At 56.8% G+C, this 20,805-nt stretch overlaps 1 protein-coding gene and 1 long non-coding RNA gene across 4 annotated transcripts; one reads left to right on the top strand and one right to left on the bottom strand.

Moving 5' to 3' along the window:
* Positions 1 to 141: 141 nt before the first annotated feature.
* On the bottom strand, positions 142 to 7,608 carry Erf (ETS2 repressor factor). Of its 3 annotated transcripts, none has more exons than XM_005087050.4 (4): positions 7,430 to 7,608; positions 2,874 to 3,108; positions 2,417 to 2,532; positions 142 to 2,314 (listed from the first exon to the last, which is right to left on the bottom strand). In XM_005087050.4, the coding sequence occupies exons 1-4, from the start codon at positions 7,449 to 7,451 to the stop codon at positions 1,020 to 1,022; spliced, it is 1,668 nt and encodes a 555-aa protein (XP_005087107.1). In that variant the 5' UTR covers positions 7,452 to 7,608; the 3' UTR covers positions 142 to 1,019. The 3 variants fall into 3 exon arrangements, with proteins under 3 accessions (XP_005087107.1, XP_040590326.1, XP_040590325.1); XM_040734392.1 differs by lacking the exon at positions 7,430 to 7,608 and adding an exon at positions 5,752 to 5,910; XM_040734391.1 differs by lacking the exon at positions 7,430 to 7,608 and adding an exon at positions 3,241 to 3,749.
* A 232-nt stretch (positions 7,609 to 7,840) lies between these two features.
* On the top strand, positions 7,841 to 9,759 carry LOC121135509. The gene is made up of 2 exons (XR_005872614.1): positions 7,841 to 8,560; positions 8,779 to 9,759. It is a non-coding gene; the product is annotated as an uncharacterized LOC121135509 (long non-coding RNA).
* Positions 9,760 to 20,805: the final 11,046 nt, after the last annotated feature.

Here is a 20,805-nt window from a genome sequence, read left to right as displayed (position 1 = left end):
GATTTGACCTGTTCAGGTGGAGTCAGGCCTTGTGGCCACAGATGCGAGCAGGTGCGTGTCTAGACCTGTCCAGGGTGAAGGCAGGTCTGTGGCGGTGCTGTGGTTGGCTGCATCCAGTACCTAGGACACATTACCACACTCAAAGGTCCAAAGTTTTATTGTTTTGAATACATTCTCCAGCAGCTCCCTATGTCCCGCCCCACCCCTCCATTCCCGATACAGAATAAGGCTTGACCGCAGCCCTCCAGCCCACCCCTGGGGCCCCAGCCGGGAGGCAGACGGGGGCTTCCAGTTTGGTTTCAAGGGACTCCCCTTCCTGTCCCCTGACCCACCTGCCCATGGGTCAGACCTAGGGGCAGCTGGGTGGGGGTGGGGGGGGTCTGGACCGGCACTGGGGTGGAGCGGGGAACAGGCACTTGAAGAGATTTGTGGCCCACAGGCGGCATCCCTCGCCTTCCTCTGCCTCGAACCCCACCACCCCCACAGAATTTTTGGTTTATAAAATTGTCCCTCCGGCCCCTGCTGCAACCTTGTGGGGTATAAGAAACCCAGGCACTCACAGCCCCCGGAGGGGCAAGGAAGGCGGGGTTAGGGCTGGGGAGGGAGGGGTGCGAAGGGGGAGGACGAGGTACGAGGCAGGGCGCAGGGAGGGAGACAAGGCTTCACTTCCTACGATTGTAGTAAAAATGTTCCTGGGTGTTAAAGGCCAAAGCCTCTGTTCCAATAGAAATCCCCAGAATGGAGGTGCCCTCACTTTACAACCCCCTCCCGCCCCCCCACCACTTCGCCCGGAACTCAGAAACCCAGAGATGAGGAGATTAGCCCCCAGCCCTGGGCACCCACCCACCCTACCATTAAAAAAAAAAATGAAAAGTTTTATACAAAATGTGGGGAGGAGAAAGGGAGGCCGGGAGGAGACTGAGAGCTGCCCTCACCGCCGCCGGGGCTCTGGGGGGAGGGGGTTAAGGCAGCAAAAGCTCGGGGAGTAGGGGGGCGCACGGGGCCCGTGCCCACAGCTCTCAGGAATCTCGGTGCTCCAGGGAGAGCTGGGCCGTGGCGTGCTGGAGGTCAGAGCTCACCCGCCGCGGGGTGAGGGGCCCCCCGGCCTCCCCAGGGCCCGCGTCCCCACGAACCTTCTTGTCCTCACCCTCATCCTCGGGGCCCCCAGGCAGGCCCCCGCCCCCCTCCAGGCGACAGTCTTCACTCCAGCGCCGCTTAAAGCGCAGTTTGAGGGGCATGCACTGCGTGGCCCCGGGCGCCTCTCCAGGCTCTGGCTTGGGGGGAGCAGGTGGGGCACGGGGGGTCTTGAACACCTCCCCGTCTTCCTCATCCTCGTCACTGATGTCAGTCACCTCCACCTCCTCGGACTCGCCCTCTGAGATGGGCTCCACCTTGATCTGCGGCGGCGGCGGCGGCGGCGGCGGGGCCAGCGCACCTGCGCCCTCGGCCAGCGCCCCCGAGCCACCGCCACCAACGCTCTGGTCAGTGCTGCCGCCTCCCGGAGCCTTCTCTCCGGCCGCCCGCTGCCGGCGTCCCAGCGGGGGCGGCTGCAGCTTAAACTTGAACGGGGATGAAGAGGAGGAAGAGGAAGACGAGGCTGAGGAGGGGACCGGCGGGGTCTCGGGTGCCATGGGCGGCAGCGGGCACTTGTCAGGGCGCTGGGGCTGCGGCACCACCAGCCCCGGGTAGTGCAGGAAGGCGCGGGGACTGAGGTGGTAGTTGTAGACGCTTTGGGTGTGGGCCTGCAGGTACCGTTTCATGTCCTCGGGGCTGAAGGAGAAGTGGGAGCCTCCCCCTGAGCCACTGGGGCCCCCGCCGCCGCCGGGGTACATGGGACTGAGCGTGGGTGAGGGCGTGTAGGCCAGGTGGGTGGGGGTCATAGGCAGAGCCGGGGAGAGCTGGGGCGGCAGGAGGGAGCCAGGCCCAGCCAAGGGTGACACAGGGAAGGGGCTGAGGGGTTCGGGGCCACCCCGGGGCCGGGGGTAGACGCGGAAGACACCAGGGTCATGCGGGAGGCGGGCCAGCGGGGGCCCTCGGAAGGCACCCAGCTCCGGGGGGCCAGGTGGTCGTGCCCGGGGGTCCTCTCCCAAAGGCTCCTCCAGCTCTGACGTGCCATCGCTACAGTCACTGACTGAACCCCGGCCCAAACGCCGGGCCACCACGGCCGAGAAGAGAGAGGAGGAAGATGAAGAGCAGGCTGGCGGAGATCGGGGATCCTCGGTGGGGGACAGCACCTCGGAGGGCGTTGAGGGAGGGAAGCGGAAGTGGCTGCCACCCGATGGCACTGGAGGAGCGCTTTGGGGCACTGCGCCCCCTGACAAGAGAAGGGAGATCCGGCATCAAGGTCTCTGGCCCAGGCTGGACACAGGAAGACCCACCTCCTCACGCCCGCCAGGCCACGCGGCCCCCAACTCACCAGCCAGCCCCACGTCGATGAAAGGGTAATTAACCAGCACCAATTTGTTGAAGTTGAACTTGTAGGTGAACCGTTTCCCCTTGGTCTTGTGCAGAATACGCTTGTTATAGTAATAGCTGTGGGCACAAAACACCATCGGGCCATCAAGCTACACTGCGCAGGACCCCGGCACCACAACGGGGGGCAACATGGGGGTGGGTGGCACTCACAGGACCCCCAACAGCCTAGGGCCACAAAGGAGAAATCAAGTAGGCAGCGTGGGGACCACACAAGAAGCTCCAGCAGTGACTACACTCTATGTGCGACCGCTGAGCTCACAAAGGCCAGCCCAAGGCCCAAGTTCACACAGCTGGAGGGACTTCTGGAGCTAGAGATCAAACCCAAAACCTGTGCACATGCACCAGGGGTTTCCAACCATGGGGACGGGCGTGCCACATGCCCTCTGGCCCCTCCTCACCGCAGGGCTCTGCTCAGCTTGTCATAGTTCATCTGGGGCTTGCACTTGCGGACCCCCCAGAGGCGGGCCACCTCATCAGGGTCCTTGATGACAAACTCCCCGTAGTCCCCCTGCCAGGCGATGACTCCCTGGTACTCCTCCTTCCGCAGCAGCTCCAGGATGAAGTGCCACAGCTGGATCTGCCTCGAGCCAGGGGAGGACTCCGGCTTGTAGGCCCAGTCTGGGAAGGCAAACCCTGGGGACAGGAGACAGGGAGTGGCCTGAGGTCAAGATGCCAAGCTGGAGGCTCTGGCCTCCAACCCTAGAGTCTACTAGCTCCTGCCCAGCCCCTCAGCCCCCCGCCGTTCCGAAGGCCCTCTCCCCTTACCAAACACTCCCGTCAGAGGGTGCAGTATGTCTGTGAGAGGGGGTTAGGCAGGAGCTAGGAGGGGAAGCTGGAGCCTGCTCCAGCGACACCGGGAGAAACAGGAAACCAACGGCGGCGGGTCCCGGGGCCAGTGCCAGGGGGCCAGGCACCAAGCCAGGATGGCGGGCAGGGCTGCCAGCGGGAGAGGGGGAGGGGCAGGAAAGGGCACACGTGGCCAGCAGAATGGGGGTACAGCCCTGTCTGTGTACCCCTAGCTTGCATTCAGAGCCGATGGTGCCCCCCCCAGCTTTTGTGACCCTCTCCTTAGAAACATACGTGATCTTTCCTCCTAGACCCACGGACACGCTTACTCCCACCCAGGGCTGGAAAGGATTTTTTTTTTCTTAAAAGGACCGGGCCGGGTGGGGTAGCCGGTTGACGATGAGGTCAGCGCTTGCACACACAGAGGCTTCTGTCTTCCCCTGAGAGTGAAACCCAGACTGTCTGAGAGGCCCCCCCCACCCCCAACAGCACTGGACCCTCTGAACCACAATGCCCTCCCCAAGCCCACCCGCAGGACCTGGACGGAGGGGACCTGGCCCAGACAGAGCCCCAGCAGGCCCAGTCACCTTCCTCCCTCTCCTCATCCTCAGTTTCTCCCAGCCCACCTGCTTGCCCGCCCCCAGCATTAACCTTGGATAGAGGTTGGCGGTGGGCTGACTTGGTCCCTGGAGGGGGTGGGCAGCCTGGGGTGGGGGGGCTGCGGTTGTTGTCATTTCCCAAACCCCCGGGTAATCAGGGGCCATCAATAATTCAGCACTAGGCAGCCGGTAATGGAGGGGTGGGAGGAGGGAAAGGGGAGGAAGGAGGGAAGGGGGGAGGCAGATCAGGGGCCCTAGCACCACTGTAGAAGGAAGATCAAGGTATATGGCTAGAAATGGGCGGGGTCCCAAGCCCCAGCTAAACTGGTGTCAGTACCCTCCTCTCTTGGCCCAAACCCCAAAGTGAAATCCAAAAAGAGGCTCCTTCCCCTTGGGAAGACCGGAATCAGCACCTCCACGCCTCCAGGGACCACCTTTTCCAAATACATCACTCAAGTGTTCCCCGCACAGGGCTTGGGGACCCTGGGCCTAGGTAGAAAGGACGGTCAGTTCACCACCGCCCTCCTAGTCCACATGCCCCATTCAGAAATCCCAGCCTCACACCAGCCAACCACTGCCAGGTTCCAGGAGCACATTCCAGCTGTTTGGGACGTTGGTCCCAGAGTCCTGCATCAGCAGCGCTACTCAATTTAGCAGGGAGAGCCCCTGACAATCCCTTCTAAGGACCCGGGCACCCATGGTCACACCCTTAGCTTGGGAATCCAGGTGTTCACCCCATTATCTGCCCTGCTATAGAGAACCAAGGTCCCAGGGTATCCCCTAGGACCCAGAGGTCTTTGAGAACCCCAGACATCAAGCGGCCCATCCATACAGCATGGAAACCAATTCCAAAATTCTCCTGGCTCCCATCAGGGCATGAAGCTCCATATACCCCCACACCCACCTCAGTTCCAATCTGGCTCCCAGTCCCAAGGGGGTGGGGGCTGAAGCCCCTAAGACATCACTCTGGAGGTGGAGGGGTGTACTGACTTCCACCCTTCCCCCCCAAAATTAAAGCCACCCTTCCCAGCCCACCAGCCCCAGCCTCCGTGTCCCGGTAACCAGGCAACGTGTGTGCAGCGACAGTCCTGGGAGCGGGGGAGCAGGAGGCTAAAAATAAACTTTGCAGAAGAGAGGGAGAGAGACTACAAGCAACACAAAGGGAACTCGGAAAGGAGGTGGGGGGTTCTGGAAAGGCCTCAAGCCCACATTCTGGGAGCTGTCCCAGGCCCCCTTGTTAACCTCCTCCCCTGAGCAACACCACCCCCAGGCCAGGACCCTGGCTGCCACTTCTGGCAGAGACCCCCCCTCCTCAAGCCCAGGCCCACCCGAGTACCGGCTTTCCTCATCGGGACACAGCATACACGAGGGCCTGTTCCCAGCTTTGAGGAGGGGACGGAGTGGGGGTGACGTCAGGGTGTCTCAATGGGGCTCTGTTCCCCGGGCCTTGAAAGCCAGGAGCCAGGCACGGGCAAAGAGACCATGTGTGTGTTGTGTACGGGTCCACGTGTTTAAATCTCGGAAGCACCAGCTCTGCTCTGCTCTGCAGCAAGGAGGCTTGAGGATACAGGACCTCCCCTGCATGGGGTCCAGTGAGGCTGGGAGGAAGCAGCTGCAACCGAGAGAAGGGCTCCAGACACACAGACGGGGTGGGGTGTCGAGGTGGCCGCGGACAGGAAGGCCTGTGATGGCTGGGTCCCAGAAGGCACACCTGGATATCCCAGGCGGTGCAAAAGTCTGGGTGGGGGCCTAAGTTCTGGGAAACGACCCCCAACTTGACATGACTGCCTCAACTTTTTAAGGGGATCACAGGGGTCAGACGGGAAGGGGGCTGAGGAAAACTACGCCCGCCTCCCGGGGGGCCTCAACACCTCCCCCACTCCAGGCAGACCTCGATGGCGCCAGAGCCGGGAAGAAAACAGGAAGTGGGAAACAGCCGCGGCGGAGTAGAGGAGCGCCGGGATGGAGGATCGGATGGAGGGGCGCGCAGTGGCCGGCAGTCGCGGAGACAGGCCGACCCGGAACCCGTTCCGGTCCCTCGCCCTCCCCGGAGAATGTACCCGCGACCGGGACCCCAGGCAGGCAGGGCTGCAGTGGCCCTACAGGTCCCGTCAAGCCGAGGCCCGTAACACAGAGGGAAGACAAGGCGGGGTTGTCTGGGCGCCTCGGTCCCCTCCCCGGGCGAGGCTCCTGCTGCCCCCAGGGCCCGGCGGCCCGCGAGCCCGTGGGAGTCGGGGGGAGTAAGTGGGACGCACGTGACTGACCCTACGGCACCGCGCACCCCTGCCCCACCCCCGCCCCCCTCCTCCGCCCCAATCCCCAGGCGCCGGAGCCCCACTCCGAGCCCTTTAAGAGCCGCCCCCACCCGCCGAGCAGGGAGGTGGGGTGGGTGGGTGGGTGGGTGGGCCGGTCGGGGCACACACCCGCACACAGGAGCCCGGGCCGCGGCCGCCGCCGGGGGAAGGAAACAAGTTTGAACAGCGGCGCCCGGCCCCCTAACCCCCCCTCCCTCCCTCGTCCCCGCCCCGGGCCGGATTCCGACGGGGCAGACGGGCAGGGGGCGGCGAGGCCCCCTCCCCCCCGCGCGCCCGGGCGCAAAGTCCAGCCCGTGCAAGCCCGGGGGCGGCGGGGGAGGGGAAGGGGGAAAGTCCGAGTGGGAGGGGGGTTAATCCTGCTGCCCCCCGCCCGGGCGCCGGGCGGGGGGGGGGGGGAGGGGAACCCTGGCCCCTTAAGGAGGAGCAACTTGGCGGGGAAGGAGAGGGGCGGAGGGAAAAGACGGCCCGCTGAAAGAGAGGCGCAGGATCGGGGAGGGGGAAGGACGACGACGAGGGAGCCTCTGCATCGCCCCCCCCCGTCTTTCCCACCCTCCTCGGAACGCCCGGCCTCCGCCCGCGCCGGAGGAGGGGACCCGGGTCTCCCCTGAGCCACCTTAAAGCCGCGCGTTCTAAGGTCGGAAACAAAAAGTTCCTTTTTCGAACGTTCGGGCTGCGCTTTGGAACTTTGCGACTCGGCGCGGGCGGGGGAGCGCGGAGACGGACGGGGGAGGGGCGGTGCAGCTCGGACCCCGAGTCCCGTGCTCCCCACTCAACGCCCGGCTCCAGGCCGTCCCGGGGTCCCGCTCGCCCGGCGCGGGGCACGCGGCGCCGTGAAGGTCACGGGCCGGACCGCGCCGCGCAGACCCGAGGGCACGGCGGGGCCCCCGTGCCGAACGCCCCCCCCTCCGGCCCGCACACGTCCCGGCCCCCGGAGTGCAACGTGACAGAACGGCGGCTGGGAGGGACTCTGCCACCCCGGCGCTCCCGGGGGAGCCCGGGCTGCCGGGTCCCGGCAGGAAGAGACCGGCACCCGCAGCACCCACACCATCCCGGGAGCACCCACGGAATCGGGGCTCCCAGGCAGCACCCCGGCTCGCAACGCGAGAAGCAACAGGTCTCCAGTGCTCGGGGGGGTCCCCCAGACCCGGGGACCGATCGGGCTCCCCCGAACCCCTCCAGCCCCCGCCCAAAGTTTTTTCCTCCCGGTTTCCCGGGGCAACAAGTCTCCCCCACACGTGCTGCCCCCGCCCCCACCTGTGTCCGCCGGGGTCTTCATGCTGGGGGGGCCCGGGGCAAGGCGCCCCGACTCCGGGCCGCTGCTCCTGGCGCCCGCGTTGCCCCGTCCCGTCCCGCGCCCGTTGGGACGCCCTCGCCGCCGCACCCGGCCTCGCCTCTCAGAGCCTCTCCCCTCCCCGCCGCCGCCTCCCGGGTTAATATCGCACTCCGGGGCCGGGACGCCCACGCCCCCCGGCCGGCGACGTCACCACCGCGTCGCCATGGAGACACTGTGCCCGCCCCCTCCCGCGCGCACTCACACACGCTTGCCGGCGCGCAGCCACTGAGGACCGGCCGGCTCTTGGCTTAAAGGGGCCGCGCGGCGGGGGTGGGAGGAAGAAGAGGGCGGGGAGGGGCTGGGGGGGTCCTGGGGGTCACGACCCTTCTCGGAGGCTCTAAGTCAGCAGAACTTAAGTCTTCACCACGCACTATCCGCTGCCTCTCTTCGGCCCTTCCTGCCTGGCTCCAGAGTTTCGTTTGGGACCTTTCGGAGGAAAGGAATTTTATGAAGGGGGACGATCAGAAATTTTTGTGGGGAAGGGGCAGAATCTTCTCCGCAGCGGGGCGGAGTCTGGATCTTGGAGGATGATCAAGAGCATAGCCATTTCCCAGCCTGGGTTTACCCAACCCCCCTCAACCCCGAGCCTGAAAGAGGGCAGCTGTCCAGGGGTGGGGTGGAATGGGTGGGAAACATTTCCCAGCATCGGAAATGGGGAGGCGGCTGTACCCTCGGCTCCTGTGGAGATGGGGGTCTTGGCCTTCCTGACAGACCCCGTCCAGCTGGGGAGGAAGTGACCAGAGGATGCATTCGGGAGCCCCCACCATCACCACTGTCCCCAGGCTGCAGCTGTCCCGGGAGCGCGGCCGGAGGTCCCCCCACCTCCACACTGGAGCAGGGGGTTCCGGAGGTGGTGCCAGGATGCAGGGGGCGACCCAAGTCTGGACAAATGTGCTCCGGAGGAGCGCTGGGGGTGAGAGGAAGACAGGGCTTAAGACCAAAGGCCTGAGCGTAAGGGGAAGGTGTTAAGTCTGTGTTCTCTGCAGCAGATGGGAGGAATGGATGGAGCCTGAGGCTGGGAAACAGGAAATCGGGGTACCGATCGGATACAGGTAGGCAGCCTGCAGCGGGGTAGAGGCAAACAGAAACTATATTCTCACGAGCTAAGCATAAACACAGTCTCGGAAAATGAAAAAATAAGCCGGAGTTACCAAAGGAATCGATGTCGGGCTAGGAGACTCAGCCGGAAAGAGGGAAGGCCCATCGGGCTCAGGCTAAAGGTGCCTAGGGCTTCAACCCCAAACTTCTCCGTTGCTGGGTTCCTATTTAGCCTGTAAACCAGCTCACCAGTGTTTCGAAGACGTCTCATGCCGCCTCTTGAGGGAGACCGTGGCCTCCGGGGAAGTGTCACCTCTTTGGGGAATTATGTAACCTTGCCTACGGACAGTGCAGCTCCCCACGGATATTGTAACCCTCCGGGAGCAGCGTGGTCCAGCAATAATCACCATTGTTACAATAACAGCTCTTGATTCCGAGTGTTCACGATGTGCCAGGCTCTGAGCCAGGCATTGTCTGAGGCATCTTCATACCGCCGGTGAGGGGGGTACCATTGTAACCCCTACCACAGACGAAAAATAAAAGGCTTTCTCTTCTAAGGAAAATCAACCTGCCAAAATCCTATAGCAAGGAAGTGGTGGCATAGGTATCCAAGCCCAGTTTCGTACAATCCCAGTCCGGCCCCTGCATATCACTGTTTTAAATAGATAAGTAACAACAGGCCCTGCATCCTCTTTTCCACCCGGGAAGCAGGCTGAGTGGCAACCCTAGCTCTGCTACCCTTTCTCTGACCTAGAATAAACGGACTCGCCTCTTTGAGCCTCGTCTGTAAAATGGGGCTGCTAGTAGATCCTGAAAGATTAAAAACTGCTGTTAGAAACCAGGATGTGATGCAAATGCCCAATAAATATTGGGCTGGGGTCTAACTTGGCATACATTTGGCATCCTTGAGACGGGATGTTACACTGCCAGCAGCAACAATGAATTATTGCTAGGTGTGCTAGCTAGCTCACTCCATTCCTCTCAGCACTCAGACTGCTGAAGCCTGAAGGTTGGTCCAGTTCAAGGCCAGCCTGCCTTACAGCGGGAGTTCAGGGCTCGCTTGGGCTACCTCGTGAAACATTGTCTCAAGAAAGCCTATAAAGAGGCAGAGACAGGCGGATCTCTGTGAGTTCGAGGCCAGCCTGGTCTACAGAGCGAGTTCCAGGACAGCATCCAAAAATTTTTTTAAAATAAAAACTGTTATTTATTTGTCTGTTTGTTTGTTATGCGTATACGTGTGGCTTAATTCATGGCAGGCATGTGGCTGTCACAGGAGAACTTTTAGGAGCTCTCTCCTTCTACTATGTGCGTCCCAGGATAAAATTCAGGTTGTCGGCCAGGCAATGGTGGAGCACACCTTTAATTCCAGCACTCAGGAGGCAGAGGCAGGCCGATCTCTGAGAGTTTGAGGCCAGCCTGGTCTACAAGAGCTACTTCCAGGACAGCCTCCAAAGCCACAGAGAAACCCTGCCTCGAAAAAAAGTTCAGGTTGTCAGGCTTAGTGCTAAGTACCATTGTCCCGTGAGACATCTCACCAGGCACTTGGGTATTTGTTTACTTCTGAGACAAGGTCTCCCGCAGCTCTGGCTGGTCTTGAACTAGGTTTGCTGCCTAGAGAAGGCTAGCCTGAAGCTCCAGCTTTCCCCCTCCCGAGAGGTCAGACGGGGGATGTGCGTATGAGCTCTGGCTTTAGTCTTGTGTGCACACATGTGAACAGCCAACAGCTCAGGTTGCTCTCAAACCATTTATGTATCCAAGGATGACCTTGAACTTGTGGTCCTCTGGCCTTCACTTGCTAAGCAGGAATTACAGGCGAGGGCGTGTCCTCTTTCACTTGGGTATAGGATGCGGGGCTTGCACACCGGAGGCAAGCACAGTAGCAGCTTTGGATGCTGGAGAGATGGCTCAGTGGTTAAGATCACTGGCTGCTCTTCTGGAGGACCTGGGTTCAATTCCCAGCACCCACAAGGCAGCTCTTAACTATCCTTAACTCCAGGTTTAGGGGACCTGACACCCTCTTCTGGCCTTTCGGGCACCAGACACACATGTGGTACCCAGACATACATGCAGGCAAAATGCTCATACACATTAAAATCATAACAAGATTGTTTAAAAGAAGATTAAACTTAGTGCACTGTCAGGATGCAGTAGGCATAGTCATTAGCCAAAACGCCCACCTTTTTCTTTGTTTGAGGCAGGATCTTGCTATATATTTCAAAGTGCCTTTGAACTTAGGATCCTTCTGTCTCAAACCTCCCTAATGCCAGGATTACAAGCATACACTACCATGACTGGCACGATTTCTTTTCTTTTCTTTTTTTTTTTTTTTGGTTTTTCGAGACAGGGTTTCTCTGTATTGTTTTGGAGGCTGTCCTGGAACTCGCTCTGTAGACCAGGCTAGCCTCGAACTCACAGAGATCCACCTGCCTCTGGGATTAAAGGCGTGCGTCATCAACCCCCGGCTCAGTTTTTATTTTTTTCATTATTTATTTATTTTTATTTTATGTGCATTGGTATTTTGCCTGCTTGCATGTCTGTGTGGGGGGGAGTCAGCTTCCCCGGAATGGGAGTTACAGACAGTTGTGAGCTGCCATGTAGGCAGGTGCTGGGAATTGAATCCAGGTCCTTTGGAAGAGCAACCAGTGCTGTTAACTGCTGAGCCAGCTCTCCAGACCTACTAAATGTTATTTCTAAAGAGAGAGAATGGGAGCCCCTAGGGAAAATATCTGTGGGTTTTATGACTTCTGCAGTAATTTATCCATGGGTCTTATTAACTTCTTTCCCATCTATGTAACTACCATATGGTCCTCAGCCTAAGGTGGTACAATTGTGATCCCATCCATCCCTGGGAGACACCCAAAGAGTCACATTTATGCATTAATGACCATTCCTTGTAGGAGACCATACAACCATGGCCACTGAGTTCTAGTGAGCCCGAGTACCCTCCTCACACTTCCTTAGTGCCCTATAAAACCTATGCTTTTAGTTTTGTTTTATTTTCTGAGACAGGGTTTCTCTGTGTGGCCGTATCCATCCTGGAAGGCATTCTGTAGAGCAGGCTGGCCCTGAACTCAGAGATCCACCTGTTTGTATTAAGGGTATGCGCCACAACTCCCCTTTTAAAGACCTTTTCTCTGTGTAGTCCTGGAACTCACTCCTTAGCCCTGGCTGTCCTGGAACTCATTCTGTAGACCAGGCTGACCTCAAACTTAGAGATCACTTGCCTCTGCCTCCAGAATCCTGGGACTAAAGGCGTGCACCACCACCATCTGCTGATTTGTTGTTTTCAAAGAATAGCCAGGTTCAGTTCCCAACACCCACCCACATGGTAGCTAACAGCTGTGGGCAACTTTAGTTTCAGTGGATTTGATGCCCTCTTCTGACCTCCAGGGGCACCAGGCACACACACGGAGAACTTCCATACATGCAAACAAAACACACTAGAAACAAGTAACATGTTTTTAAAGAGGGTGTGTTAAACATGTCATTTTATCATTCCCTCAACTTGATAATAGGGTCACTGCGTGACCCATGTCCAATACCACTTCCTGGTGAGCTCACACATTTTCTTGTCCCTAGAATCCCTTCACCAGAGCACACAAAAAATATGGACAAGATTACCAATTGAATGGGACGGGAAAAGCTGTTTGGTTTTGAGACAGTATCTCACTGTGTAAACCAAGCTGATCTCCTGTTCAGAGCGATCTTCCTGTCACAGCCTCCCGAGCGCTGCCTGAGGGTGCAGGTGTGTGATGCCGGCCCATCTGCCTCTTGGCTCATGTACAAACTCTTTAAATAGTGTTAAACCAGCCCAACATGAAGGTGCATGCCTGTAATCCCAGCACTAGGGAAGCAGAAAGTAGGAGGAGAATCATGAGTTCAACACCAGCTCTGTCTACATAATAGGTTTCAGGTCAATAAGTAGTACTTACGCCCCGTCTCAGAAAACAGAGACTTTGTGGTTTTGGGTTGTTTTGGGGGGGGGGTTTCAGGAAGGATTTTTGTTTGTTTGTGTGGTTTTTCAAGACAGGGTTTTTCTGTGTATTCCAGGCTGTCCTGGAACCCACTCTGTAGACCAGGCTGACCTGAAACTCACAGAGATCCGCCTGCCTCTGTCTCCCTCCTGAGTGATGGGATTAAAGGGGTTCACCGCCATAACCTGGTGATAAGACTTTCTATGAATAAAAGCAATGTCAACACCAAGGGGTTGTGGTTCAGCGGTGGGGGATATCCTTAACATGTTTGAGACCTTTGGTTCCATCCCCAGCACCATACTGAAAAAAAATTTTGACACAGGATGTCATTGTTTGTGTCCGGCTGGCCTGACACTCATCATAAAGACCAGGCGAGCCTTGAACTCACAGAGATCCACCTGCTACTCCCTTCCCACTCACAGAGATCTGCCTACTGCTCCCTTCCTGGTGCTGGGGTTAAAGGCATTTGACCTTACCCTCAAAAAGATTCTTTAGAAAAAAAAAAGATTATTTAAAAGTTGTGTGTGTGTGTGTCTAAAAGTGTGTGGGTGCTCAACGAGACCAGAAGAGAGCATTAAATCTCCTGGAACTGAGATTACAGACAATTGTGAGCAGCCTGAGGTGAGTGCTAAGAACTGAACCCGTGTCCTCTAGGAGAGCAGCAAGCATCCTTAACACCTAAACGATCTCTCCAGTCCAAGATGTATGCATGTATGTATGTATGTATGTATGCATGTATGTATGTATGTATGGCTGTCCTAGAACTTGCTCTGTAGACCAGGCTGACCTCAAACTCATAGAGATCCACCTGCCTCTGCCTCCTGAATGCTGAGATTAAAGGTGTGCGCCACCATGCCAGGGGCCCTAAGAGTTCTTTTTTTTGGTTTTTCGAGACAGGGTTTCTCTATGGTTTTGGAGGCTATCCTGGAACTCGCTCTGTAGACCAGGCTGGCCTCGAACTCACAGAGATCCGCCTGCCTCTGCCTCCCGAGTGCTGGGATTAAAGGCGTGCACCACCGCCGCCCGGCCCTCACCTGTGCTTTTGAAGTGCTTTGCCTGTGAACCTAGTGCTAGCTGAGGCCAAAAGGAGGCGCCGGATCCCCTGACCTGGAAAAACAGACTGTTCTTGTTTGTCTTGGGAGTGATGGGAACCGACCCTGGGTCCTCTTCGAGAGCAGCAAATGCTTTTAAGAGATAGGCCACTTCTTCCCCCCACCCCAAGAGAGGGTTTCTCTGTGTCACCCTGGCTGTCCTGTAACTTGCTTTGGGGACCAGGCTGGCCTCAGATTCAGAGATCTGCTTGCCTCTGCCTCCCAAGTGCTGGGATGAAAGACATAGGTCACCATGGCCAGCTGCCAGGCGATCTCTTTAGCGCTCCAAAAACATTTTTAATTAAAGACTGGTGGCTCCTGCCCCTTGTTCTAGCAGTCAGGGAGGCTGCAACTGCAGGATTTCAGGTTTTTAGGTCAATCTAGGCTGTCTACTGAGTCCACGCCCGCCCGAAAGATGGTAACACCCATTAAAGAGCCATGACAACAAAAAAGGCGGCTACAGAGATGGCCCAGGGATTAAGAGCACTTGTCCTGGTAGAGGACTCTGCTTCAGTTCCTAGTGACCACATGGTGGCTCATAACCATATGGGCACTAGGGGACCCAATGCCCTCTTCTGACCGCTCTGGGCCGTGTACATACATGGTACACCTACACGCACATACATAAAATAAATACATCTAATAATAATTTAGAAGGTTAAAAAGAAAGTTGAGTTGAGCCTGCACTTGGAAGGCAGAGGCAGGCTGAACTCTGTGAGTTCGAGGCCAGCCTGGTCTACAGATTGCGTTGCAAGACAGGACAGCCACAGCTATACAGAAAATCCCTGTCTAGGAAAACAAAACAAAACAAAAAGTTTCTAAAAAAAACAAAACAAAAAAGTGAAATGTGTATTTTGGAGTTTTATTTCACTCGTAAATTTTTTTTGACAGTCTCGTGTCGTCCAATGTGGCATCTAAGTCATTATGTACCTGAGGAAGACCTTGAACTCCTGATCTTCCTGCTCCTACCTCTGAATTAGTGAGTGGGGCCAGCCTCCCAAGATTTCAAGTATGATGTATGAAGTATGATTTCAAGTATGTATGTATCTGTGTGCCGTGTGTGTGTGCCTGGTGTGTGTGCCTGTGTGTATGTATGTATGTATCTGTGTGCCGTGTGTGCTGGTGTGTGTGTCTGTATGTGTGTTTGTATCTCTGTGCCGTGTGTGTGCCTGGTGTGTGTGCCTGTGTGCATGTCTGTGTGCCTGGTGTGTGCCTGTATGTACGTGTGTATCTGTGTGCCATGTGTGTGCCTGTATGTATGTATGTATCTGTGTTCAGTGTGTGTTCTTGTGTGTATGTATGTATCTGTGTACCATGTGTGTGCCTGGTGTATGTGCCTGTATGTATCTGTATTCCGTGTGTGTGCCTGGTGTATGTCCCTGTATGTCTGTGCCTGTGTGTATGTATGTATCTGTGTTCCGTGTGAGTTCCTGAACTGCTGGAGGTCAGAATGGGTGTCAGAGCCCCCGGAACTGGGGTGGCAAGTGTTTTGTGGCTGACTGGCGAGTGCTGGAAACTGAACTCAGATCCTCTGGAAAAGCAGTAGCACCTTTTACTGCCTTTTTCTCAGCCCCTGGTTTATTTACTTGGGGGGGGGGAGTTAGGTGATGTTGAGACAGGTCTCATGTTTAGCCCTGGCTGGCCTAGACCTCAGATTCATGCTGGGGACAGGGCATGTATGTACCACGGCACACACATGAGATTAGAAGACACTTTCGCCGGGCGTTGGTGGCGCATGCCTTTAATCCCAGCACTCGGGAGGCAGAGACAGGCGGATCTTTGTGAGTTCCAGACCAGCCTGGTCTATAAGAGCTAGTTCCAGGACAGCCTCCAAAGCCACAGAGAAACCCTGTCTCGAAAACCAAAAAAATAAAAAAAAATAAAAAAAATAGAAGACACTTTCAGGAGTAGGTTTTCTTATTCCACATGTGGGTGGGGGGTGGGGAATGAATTTAGGGACTCGGTCTTGGTGTCAAACACCCTTACCCGACAGACCACCTCCCTAGCCCTCTTTTTTTTTGGTTTTTTGAGACAGGGTTTCTCTGTATTGTTTTGGAGGCTGTCCTGGAACTCCCTCTGTAGACCAGGCTGTCCTCGAACTCACAGAGATCCGCCTGCCTCTGCCTCCCGAGTGCTGGGATTAAAGGCGTGTACCACCAACGCCCGGCCTAGCCCTCTTTTCTATTGTTGTACATTTATTTATTATGGTGCTGGTTATGAAACCCAGGGCCTTGTCCATGCTAAGCATGAGTCCTCTACAAAGCTACATTCCAAACTCATTAAATAAAATAATGTATAACTGGTAATAGATCATAGAGCTAGGCTATATTATGTGTAATACAAGGTACAAATCAGATTAAATAATCTTTTTTAAACATTTTGTGTCCCCCCCCACCCCCGTGTTTTCAGATAGACAGGGTCTGTCCATGTAACCCAGGTCTTGATCATTCTGCATCAGCCTCCCAAATGCATCCTATTTCCTAAGTGCTGGGAAAATAGACCTGGACCCAGGTCTCTTTCCTTCCTTTAAAAATATATGGACTTCACCCTTCTGTACAAAAAGCACTGGCTTGTGTCACTGCATAGCAGCTTCCTGACAAAGCCATCAGGATCTTTTATTCTTTTCTTTATCTCCCCCCCCCATGCCGGGAACAGAACCCAGGACTGCAAAGGCTCCACCACTGAGCCCAGCCCCACCCTCAGTCTATTTCCATTTAAAAGGGGTTGGAAATCAAGGCACGGGGATTAAGTAACCTTCCCAAAAGTCACTCAGTTGGGGAAGAAGGCGCCCGGCTGTGATTTGACCCCAGGCAACCTAGGGCAGCGGCTGTCCTACCTCCTGCAACGTCACCCCTCACCCACAGGACAGAGCGACTGGGGACGTAAGTTAACTACAGTTTATGCAATTCTCCCAGGGGCAGGGTACAGCTGAACACACACCTTTTCTCCAATACGGCTTGGCCGATGTGATCTACCGCTAACAGCTCTCCCTGCGCACCTGAATGCAGTCACTTTCACTAGCAGTAAGGGGGGGGGCGAGTGGTGGGGATCCACCTCTGGGGCTGTCATAATCACACTGTATCCAGCGAGTCTTTGCACTACCTCAGAGCACCTCCTTGGCAGGATGTGTTTGTTTAATCCTGACACCTGATGTGCACTCGCTGGGGAACACAACTTCACCCTGACCCGAGTGCCTTGGTGGACAGAGCAAACTGCCACCAGCAGGAGCCTCCCCGCAGACAGCGCAGTCTCCTTTGTATCCAGAGTTAACGGGGCCAGTTGGCATTTGCAGACGGAAAGAATTCTCTGCAACTGCTGTAAACCCCCTTGGTGACAGCATGAACTAGGGCCTGTCCAAATGACCTATGTGATTTCTGTCTTTGTTGTTTGGTTTTTTGGGGGAAACTGTATAGTCCTGGCTGGCCTGGAACTCCTTCTACCTCTTCTTAAGTCAGTGATTCTCAATCTTCTTAACGTGGGGGATTTTAATACAGTTCCTCATGTTGTGGCGACCCCCAACCATAAAATTATTTTCCTTGTTATTACATAATTGTAATTTTCCCACTGTTGTGAATCGTAATGTAAATATCTGCTATGCAGGATATTTGACCCCCCTAATGAGGTCGAGACTTACAAGTTAAGAACCGCTGTCTTGGCCGGGCGTTGGTGACGCACGCCTTTAATCCCAGCACTCGGGAGGCAGAGACAGGCGGATCTCTGTGAGTTCGAGGCCAGCCTGGTCAACAAGAGGGAGTTCCAGGACAGCCTCCAAAGCCACAGAGAAACCCTGTCTCGAAAAACCAAAAAAAAAAAAAAAAAAAGTGCATTGGTCTTTTGCCTGTACACATGTCTGTGAACAACTTGTGTGCCTTAATGCCTGCAGAGGCCAGAAAAAGGTGTTGCATCCTACCCTACAACTGGAGCTACCCAGTGTTTCTTGTTTGTTTGGCTTGGTTTTTCAAGACAGGGTTTCTCTGTGTAGCCTTGGCTGTCCTGGAACTCACTCTGTAGACCAGGCTGGCTTCGAACTCACAGAGACCCCTCTGCCTTTGCCTCCCAAATTCTGGGATTAAAGGCGTGTGCCACCACCGCCCGGCCAGGCCTTGTCTTTAAAGTTTGTAATCCTAGCACGTAGAAGATTAAGGAAGGACGACTTCCTCGAATTTGTGGCCAGCCTGGACTACAGAGTAAGAGCAGAGTTGCGTTCCTGGGGTAAGGGACGGGGAATAAGAAGAAAATGTAAGATTTTATAAATTCTACAATAGCATGGGCAATAGACTGCGAACTTGGAAGGATTTTTCTGAATCCCTGTGGGCAGTGGGAACTTCCTGTAGATAGTGTGGAATGGTCTCGATGGAAGTGCCAAGGACACCTGGTACTTTTTGTATGACCTGAGTGAAGCAGTCGTACACCACAGTATAGCCTTTTACAAGAAAGGCAAATGCTACGACGGTGACTTAGGAGTTTCTAACTGCTGTGCTGAAACAGTACGACCAAAAGCAACTCCGTGATGAAAGCATTTATTTCAATACATACGTTTGTGAATATAGTCTAGTCCATCGGAAAGGAAGCTAGGGCAGGCGTTGAAGCAGAAGCCATAGAGGGACCCTACATAGTGGCTTGAGCTCATGGTTTTTGCTCAGCCTGCTTCTTACACTCCCCAGGACCATCTTCTCTGGGTGGCACCCTCCCCTACCAGTCACTAATCAATCAGACGGTAACCCATAGACAGGACGATCTCTGGAGGCAGCTGAGGTTCGCTCCGTCTTGATATTCTACCCGGTGTCAACCTGAAGTAGACACTAGCCAACCCCGACGGTATGATGAGCTACAACGGCACAGACGTGTTTCCCTCCCTGCTAAAGTCTTGAGTGTCCATCACAGGTAAGAGAGACGACCCCTGGAGCCGGGGTACATCGTTCCCCAGTATCCTTTGGTCCAAGGGAAGAGGGAGGCTATGGGAAGAGATCCACGCCTGGCGTAAACTCCCGGCATCTGGGTAACAGCCGTCTATCGCCCCGAGGGCATGCGGCACACGCTCTCCTCCTCACCTCCGGTGTGACACCCGCCCCAAGATCTTTACAAATCTTCCTTCGGGTGTGAACAGTCATAGGGCTGTTCGTTCGCCTACGGACGGGAGCGTGAAACCCCAGGAAGCGCCGCATCCCCTTCTCCCCCGTCCTGCGCCCCGACCCAAGTTTAAAGACGGGAGGGTGCTCTCAGAAGAGCGCGCAGTCCTCAGATCCAAGTCTCGGAGTGGACCTGGCCCCGCCGCCCCAGACCACGCGTGTCGTCTGCCCCGCAGCGCGCGTCGCCCCACAACCGCGGGTCCTCTCCCTGTCTCCCTCGCTCCCCTTCCTTCTGGTGGCAACAGCGCTTTCCGCGGGGCCGCGCCAGACTTTCTGAGACTGCCGATTGGTCGCAGGCCGGCCACGCGACAGCCAATCGCGTAGGGGAAAGGTGACATCACTAGTTCCTCTCCCATCCCCCGAGCCCAAACTTCTCTACTCCGGCTACCAGCACCGACAACCCCGTGGGGGAGGGGTAAGAGAGTAGAACCGGTGAGGTCATTGCGCCGCCCCGGCCGTTGCTGATTGGCTGCGGGGCCCAAGGGTGTCGGTTGGCTGCTCCTCGCACCTCCCCCTCGCGCCGCTATCGCCGCCACTGCGAGGAGTCGCTGGCGACGCCAGAGCCGGGAGTCCGGGTGAGTCGGGGCCCTGGGTCTAAGATGTTCCCGGTGTCCAGCGAGACTCAGGAGGAACTGCCCTTTCAGACTTTTTCTCCTCGCCGGGGTTCTTTGGTGCTTCGAGCACTCTGTCACATGGGAGTTGTAGTCTGCCTTATGCTGTCGACTACGGGTCGGATACGGGAGAAGACTACTATTCCCAGCAGGAACTGCGATCAGCTGGTCAACAAACCCTCGGGACACGCCTCCCCAGCTTGCTCATTGGAGGACATAGCCTTTAGCCCCTCCTCCCGGCATTTCATTGGTTACTGTCCTTCACGGGGACTGGGTTCCTGCTTAAGGTGCATGGCGATTGGATACTGTATTTGTCATTCGGCACGTAAATAGTCTGTTAATTGGTTAAGGCAGATGTCCATCACTTGTAAGGTAGGGTTCCAGGCATATCAGGCTGTCGTAGGCTTAGGTTGGTGTCGGTCCCGGAGGGAGGCCGGTCTTGGAATTTGGCCCCGCCTCCCGGCGCTGCCGGAGGGGCACGATTGGTGGTCGCGAGCGTCGCTCATGACCGGCAGGCGGAGCCGACGAGACTGCGAATGTCTATTGGTCTAGGTTGGCGCCGGTCAGCGGGGTTGTGGCCGGCAATTGGCTGGTTGCTCCAGCTGTTGCAGGTCCATTCACCATTTTGTGTGTTGGAGTAAAAAAAAAAAAGGGAGAATCGAGAGGGAGAGCCGGAGGGGGGGCGGGGAGGGACCGGACCGGACTGAACCGGGGCCACGGCCCCCCGCCCCGAAACCCCGCGGAGGCCGAGGTGAAGGGCGGGGCCGGGGCTGACACCGCGCGAGGGCGGAGGGGCGCTGGAGGCCGAGAGGGGACAGGTGGCAGGGACGGGAAGGGGGTCCAGGGCCAAAGGGGTGGGCGAAATGGTGTGGGAAGGGGAGCAGAGTGGAGGAAGTGGTGGGAAGGGGGGAGTGTCAGGGAAGGAGGGGCGGGGGAGGGGGCAGAGTCCTGATTTCACGGGAGGAAGGGTGACAGGGAGAGGAAGGGACCGAGTTGGAGGGGGCGATGAAGGCAGGCGAGGGCAGAGGTGTCAGATTTGGAGGTCTAGAGATGGCCGACAGGAGAGTGGCTGGGGGGGGGTAGGTGGCAGAAATAAGTGGGGTGACCGGCAGGAGGGGGCCTAGAATCTGAGGAGAAAGGTAAAGGAGGTGACAGGACAGGACGGGAGAGCGTGCCAGGGAAGATGGTTCCAGGAGGGCGCACGGGGCCAGAGGATGTGAGACCCCAAAGGACGTGGGGCGCCCTGGCCCCCACAGGTCCCCTCTCGCTCCTGTGAGGGAGGTGAGGGCCCCCGGGACCCTGGGTGGCAGTTAGCTATGGTGGACAGGAAGAGAGTAGGCCCCAAGACGCAGGTTCGGCTCTGAGGTGGAGAGCCGGTCCAGGCAACAGGGCTACGGGATGTGGGAGAGTGTGCTTGCAGGCCCTGGGCGGGGTGCAGAGGTCTATGTTTGGGC

This window comes from Mesocricetus auratus, unplaced genomic scaffold, assembly GCF_017639785.1.
Source record: "Mesocricetus auratus isolate SY011 unplaced genomic scaffold, BCM_Maur_2.0 Super-Scaffold_100038, whole genome shotgun sequence".
Classification (NCBI taxonomy): Eukaryota; Metazoa; Chordata; class Mammalia; order Rodentia; family Cricetidae; genus Mesocricetus; species Mesocricetus auratus.
This window is presented reverse-complemented; position numbering and strand designations above follow the sequence as displayed.